We start from the raw sequence: 6,000 nt of genomic DNA, 5'->3' as shown, positions 1-6,000 counted from the left end.
ACGAAGTCTAGCAAGCGTTACAAAGTCATTCTAGGAAAAATGGATGCTAGAAGCTTCTTTACAACTAAGTGTGAAGCATGGTCCCCAAAACATCTTTCTTCATTTAACTAGGGGATGTCATTTTTCCCTGGGAATGCTCTACCTGAGCCTTGAGGGATGAGTCATTCACAAGATGCACAAAGAGGGGAAAGAAATTCTAGATGGAAGAGAGATGGAGATGTGGAAGGGCTGGGATGAGGGAACTGAGGGTGTAGGAGCAGAGACAGTGAGAGAAGCCCTGCCAGGTTTAGAGCCTGCGTATTCCACACTACTGAACAGCAGGCTGCTAGCGGTGACATACTGGGAGGAAAGGAGCTGAAGGAGGTGAAGCCCAACCACAGGATCCCCAGTGGGTGGGAAGAACTGAGGGTCTCCAGAGTGTCCTCTATCCACTGGGGCAGGTGTTTCTGGGATAGGAAGCTGCACGGGGAGACCACAGAAGAATCTGTTACAAATGGAAGCGTGGTAGAAGATACACCTGGAACCCAGGGTAAGCCAGCAGCAACTCTCATGGCTGCTGCATTTCCACTCCTTTGGCTGGTTCGGTCTTGTCTGTGCCCCTCCTCCCCAGCCCCAAACTACAATTTCTGAAGAGACTTGCCTTGAGAGCCATTTCTTTTATTAAGGTCTCACTTGGACAGCATACAAACAGCACAAGCAGAAACTACAAGCCCACACGCAGAATAAATTATGATATTTGTATTTAAAAGTAGACGACAGAAGAAGCTGTGTTACCAGGAGGGCCTCCTGGTCCAGTGTCTGGAGATTCACAAGGTGTCAGCAGCCGCCGAGAGTCTGTGATACATCTTCCGTGAGACATTTAAAGCCACGTGCTCCCCTCCAGACATACCTAATGAGGCCCAAACTCCTGCACACGAGCATAAGTACACACACAGATGCACACACAAGTCGGGGCAGGGAACAGCCTGTAAACAACAACTAGCTCAGCAACAAGTGAAGTGGACCCAGCTGTGTTCTCCGTGTGGCTCTGGCAGCAGATGAGATCCTGGCACTTATCTTTCACCAACTCCCCGGCTGCCTTGGGAGGTGTGAGTGGGCCCCCGAGGCAGTGAGGCAGTGGAGGGCTGCTTCCCGAGGTGAGGAGCCCAGTTCTGTCATCCTGCAGGGTGAGTGCACTGCAGCTTCCTACACTACCCCTGCTTTGCCGTCTGGCCTGCCACACTCTGCCCGCCACTCCCAGAAGAACAAGTGAAGAGATGTGCCCCAGGGAAGTCCACCCACTTGGAGTCCTGTGAGCTGTGGCCACGTCTCACAGGGGCCCCTACACGGGCCCCTCTCCAGCAATGTGACGCTGGGGAAGCTACCTCAGTTCTCGAAGCCTCGTAATCTCCATCTGTAAAAACGGGATCGAGAGTATCTACTTCATGGGGTTATCATAAGGAATTACCGATATTGGATATTTCCAAGTACCATGCTAGCTAGATTCAAGGTAAATGTTCAAAACCTGTTTTCTTTCCTACCTTCTCCCCCATTTCTTCCTTTCTATTTTCCCATTTTCTGCTTTTAGGTTTACGTAGCCGTCGGTGGTCATGTAGCCCTAGTTGGCATCCTCTTGACCAACAGGGCCTCCCCAACCTCAACAGAGATTGCCAGCGTGTGCTTCCTGCTATTGCAAAACTGCACCACTGGCAAAGTCGATGCGGTGGGCCTCCGGTGCCATCTGAGCCCAGGAGAGAGATCTGGGTCACCTGTGGCCCCATGGACACCTGACTGTCTCAGGGATGATGCTGAGGTGCCACAATGGTATAAAGACATGAACACCAAATACAGGTGCACAGTTGGCTCTGAGCTGAGTCTGCCTGGAAGCTGGGACCTAGGGGTGGTGCTGTTGACAAAGTTGAGCAGAAGCAAAGCCACCCCCTGCCGAGCGTGGGCCACCCAAGGACGCAGGAGATGTCTTCCTAGCAGGTCTGCCACCAAAAAGCCAGTTTGATGGACCACAGTTCACAACTCTGGTTCTGCAGAAATTCTCCTTCCATTTCTCCATCTGTCTGTCCACCCAGCCATCCATCTGGTATATATGAAGAGTTCTGTACATTATAGGCTGACCAGGACAGAAGACCCTCCATGCTCATTTAGCACCTTTTATCCAAGGGTATCCTTTATGGGCACTCGGCTGAAGTCTTTTACAGGAATGCGGTGAGGTAGGAAGAAGACAGGCAATACCCCTCTTTGTATAGATTGAGAAGTGCTCCAGGTACCACCGTGCTCAAGTGAGCATAGCTGAAACATGGTAAGGGCTGGTCCAATGCAGGGCACTGGTCTATTCCCCGAAGGCCACAACAGGCCATGGTATGGCTTGTCCCGGACAGAGCTCTATGTCCAGACTTGCTCTGCTGTTCACACCAGTGTGGGTTTCAAGTCATCTTTGAAGTTCACGATAGGCTTCGAGCGGGCCCACAGCTTTTCCCAGGAAGCCAGCCTCCCAGCAGGCTCGGGGTCGCTGTCTGACGAGCCACTGTCACTGGAATCAGAGGAGCTCTGGAAGCAGATTTCACAGTAGGGCCTGTGGCAGCGGCAGAAGAACTCGTCGGAGCTGCTGGATTCTGTGTCGAGGTAGCTGCGTGGAGGAGACAGGGCAGGGCAGCCTGGGGGCGCCGGGGACCGCTGTAGCCGCTGCTCAGGCAGGTCTGGCGAGGCTCTGGCTCGGCGTGGGGCAGCGGGGCACAGCGCCCCGCCAGGACCAGAAGGCTGGTGAGAAAGGGCTGTGCGGCTCCCTTCGGCTCTCTGGGACTCTGTCTGGCACCGTTTGCTGCCCTCCAGGGCGTCTGGCTTGCCTTGAGGAGCTGGGAGTAGTAAAGGCTTCCCGGAAGAGGGTCTTGCTACCCTGGAATCCGCAGTTTGGGGGTCCAGGCAGGGGCTGTCCCTGTCCTGCACATTTCGCCCAGTGTGTGCCCCAGAATCAGCCCTGTTTACCCGACGCCCCACAGAGGAGGGCACAGAACCTGGCAAGTGCGAGCGAGCCCGCTGTGCCGCGCCCCTTCTCCTCACCATGTACGGGCTGAAGCCCAGCTCCTTGGAGAGGGGCATCTTCTGGGGGCTGCGGCAGGCACTGCTCTTCCAGGGCTGCTGGGGACAGGACGGGGGAGAGGGGACGGGAGCCTCAGGGCCCAGGCCCAGATCTTGGAGGACTTCCTGAAGCTTCTCCCTGATCACTGAATTCACCCTTGACAGTCGCACCTGGGGCCCTTCTGAGTTCTCCAGCTGCCCCTGTCTCTGGGGAACAGAGCCTTCTCCACCTGGCATGAGACCCTGCTGGAGGGCCATGGGTACCTGGTCTCTTCTCTCCGCACCCTGGCTTTGCTCAGCCCGCGGCTTCTGGCTGCAGCCTAAATTTAAATGATCAGAAAAGTCTTGAGAGGCAGAAATTTTCTCCTTCTGCCCCGGGGAGGGGCTGGTGTCCTTCACAGGCCCCTTGAGGCCTTGTACACTTGAGGCGGGTGCTGAGGTGCTCTGGGAGTCCTGGGTGGCCGGGCTGGTATCATTCAGAGAGTCAGAGGGACATTTCAAAGACCCCTGAGCTGCTCGGCTATGGGGAGGGGCTGCAGCCAGGATGTCCTTGCTGTGGGAAGAGGCAGGCGGGACAGCCCCCTCGGGCGGGTCATAGGTGCACTCAGCTGACATCAGCCTCACCAGCTTCTCTTTGGCGTTGTTTACTTGTTCTTGCAGGCTTTCAATCACAGCATTTTTCTGTAAAACAAAAGCAAAACTATCAACAAAAGATGCTGCTGAGGGCTTTCACACTGTCTCCCATGGTGGAGAAAGGGTGGCATCAGAAGACATTGGTTTAAATCCCAGTTTCTCCACGTATTAGCTGGTGATCTTAGGCTCTGAGGAGGTCCCTCCTTGAGGGGAAATGAGATGATGCATACAAAGCATTTAGCACAATAACTGCCACGTGTGCTCAATAACGGTTTACTATGATTTACTGTTGTATGATCTTAGTCTCCCCATACATCCCCAGACTGTGGCACTGTCTGCGAGAAGGGCGGTCGGGGGGGGGCACAGTCTAGCTGCCTGCTGGCTGCAGCAGCACCCTTTCAACTTTGCTCAGAACACAGGGGGTCAGGTCACGCTGCAGGACACCAGTCAGAACAGTGTTTGGGATGGCCCAACTCTGGGTATATCATACTTCTGCAAAATACAGATGACCTTGAGGCATCTCTGAAGGGGATGAAGGAATAGGGAATCAAGAATTTTGCCACTTGCTAAACAGCCCAGAAAATGGGAAGAACAAGAAGGATGGAGATTCCTGGGCCAAAGTGACAAGACTGGAGCCAGGGGTGGGGGGGAGTTTAGGGGGGAATGAGAATCTCAGGTTGGTGTTATCACCTCCCTCGGCTGGAACGTGCGGGTAGGAGGCCAAAGCTACCATGTGGCACTATCAGCTGTCGGTATGTCCCAAAGGAGTGCAGGCATCAGAATTACTGGAGAAGCTCAAAAAAAAAAAAAAAAAGGATTATTGGGCCTAAGTCCCTGATAGCTTGATTCAGTAGAACTAGAAGGGAGCCCAGAAGATAAATGAAGTTGGGCAGTTCTGCTAGTGAGCTGCCTACCTGCAGCACAGCTGTTAGTTGATAAACAGGCTGTGCCCGGGATGCTGGCAGGTGACAGCCGCAGAGATGTACCTGTTCTAACCGCAGGACCGTGGGGCATGAAGTGGGAGGAAGAGTAACAGCAGGGGGTGTGCCCTGAGCATCCTTCGGTGCTACAGCAGCTGATCGTCTGGTTCAGACCTGATGTCCACCTTCTGAAATTTCTGATGTTCAAAGGCGGTGGAGCAGGAAAGAGATCATCGTGGGGAACTGACGGGTCTTGGGGCAGATGACACGGGGTCGAGAGTTTGGAGAAGATAATAAGAAGTGCTTGTCCGAATACCAAAATGCTGCGTCTCTGCCGTCATCCTCTTTAGAAGCTGAGGATGAGCATTTGGACGTCCATTTATTATGCCCTAGAAGTAAAAGGATGTTTCCCTTCTTTAGGATTCCTGACACAACTCGCCTATGAATTGAATTTGTGGTTTCTTCTCAAGTAGGTATGGAAGAGTTGCCCAGAAGTGAACCTTTGAGGGAACAGTACATTAAGTAAACTAGTCCAGCAAGAGTCTTCTGGCAGCAACTCCAAGGCAAATCTACTGCTCCCTACTTATAAGCAGGAAGGTGATTTTTCTGATTATTGGTACTCCCGGTTTCATCCTGGTTTAGACTTCTGTTATCCTCAGGAGAGCGTCCCGGACCAGTGAGCAACTGGTGAATAAGCGGAAGGGCTTGCAGCTGAGCACCTGCCTGATCATTCTCCCTTTTCCCCAGCCACAGAGCGGTAAGGGCTGGGCGTTGTCGCGGAAGCGTAGGTGACTCAAGGACTCGCCAGGCGCGGAGCGGGTGAGTAACAGGAAGACATTCACTCAGGCTCTCCGTGATATCTGGGTGGTGCCAGGTATCTGAGCATCTCACAGGGGTGACTGCGCTGGCTGCACTGCAGGGACCCCAGCTCTCTTCCTCCTCACCAGCCCTTCCTCGTGAAGCCCACCCGGCACATTCTCACGCTGGCTTCAGGAGGCCCTACCGCCTCACAGAGTTGGGACGGAGCCGTCAGCTGATGACAGCTACGCCCGCAAATGAACTCTGAGTGCTGCCTTTTTGTGCCTTATCCACAAATTCCTTAGAGTATGGGAAAACAGTACAAACCTTGAGCTGGGAAGAATGCTCTTCTCTAGCAAACCAAACATCTGAAGCTGGCTGGTGACAGATTTCGAAACATCAGCCTAATCAGTAAATCTCCCTTCTTACAGAAAAGGAAGTGGGACTCTGTTTTCACCATGGCTGCATACTAATCAGAAGCGTGGTTTGCCACTGTGAGACCAAAATCTGACTGACCATGGCAGCTGCATTGAAACGAGCTTATTAACGATCACTTTTGGCACACCCAGGGAAGCAAAAC

At 53.3% G+C, this 6,000-nt stretch overlaps 1 protein-coding gene across 4 annotated transcripts in view; it reads right to left on the bottom strand.

Annotated features, from left to right (window-relative positions):
• Positions 1-656: 656 nt before the first annotated feature.
• GPR156 (G protein-coupled receptor 156) overlaps positions 657-6,000 on the bottom strand; it is an 89,598-nt gene continuing 84,254 nt past the window's right edge. For all 4 annotated transcript variants that reach the window (XM_057546098.1, XM_057546100.1, XM_057546099.1 and 1 more), the window contains one exon: positions 657-3,750. In XM_057546098.1, coding sequence (XP_057402081.1) covers positions 2,401-3,750 — 1,350 coding nt within the window. In that variant the 3' untranslated portion in view covers positions 657-2,400. The remainder of the gene's footprint in view (positions 3,751-6,000) is intronic.

Source organism: Balaenoptera acutorostrata, chromosome 4 (genome assembly GCF_949987535.1).
Source record: "Balaenoptera acutorostrata chromosome 4, mBalAcu1.1, whole genome shotgun sequence".
Taxonomy (NCBI): domain Eukaryota; kingdom Metazoa; phylum Chordata; class Mammalia; order Artiodactyla; family Balaenopteridae; genus Balaenoptera; species Balaenoptera acutorostrata.
The sequence above is the reverse complement of the archived record's forward strand: the minus strand, read 5'-3'. Positions and strand labels throughout refer to the sequence as shown.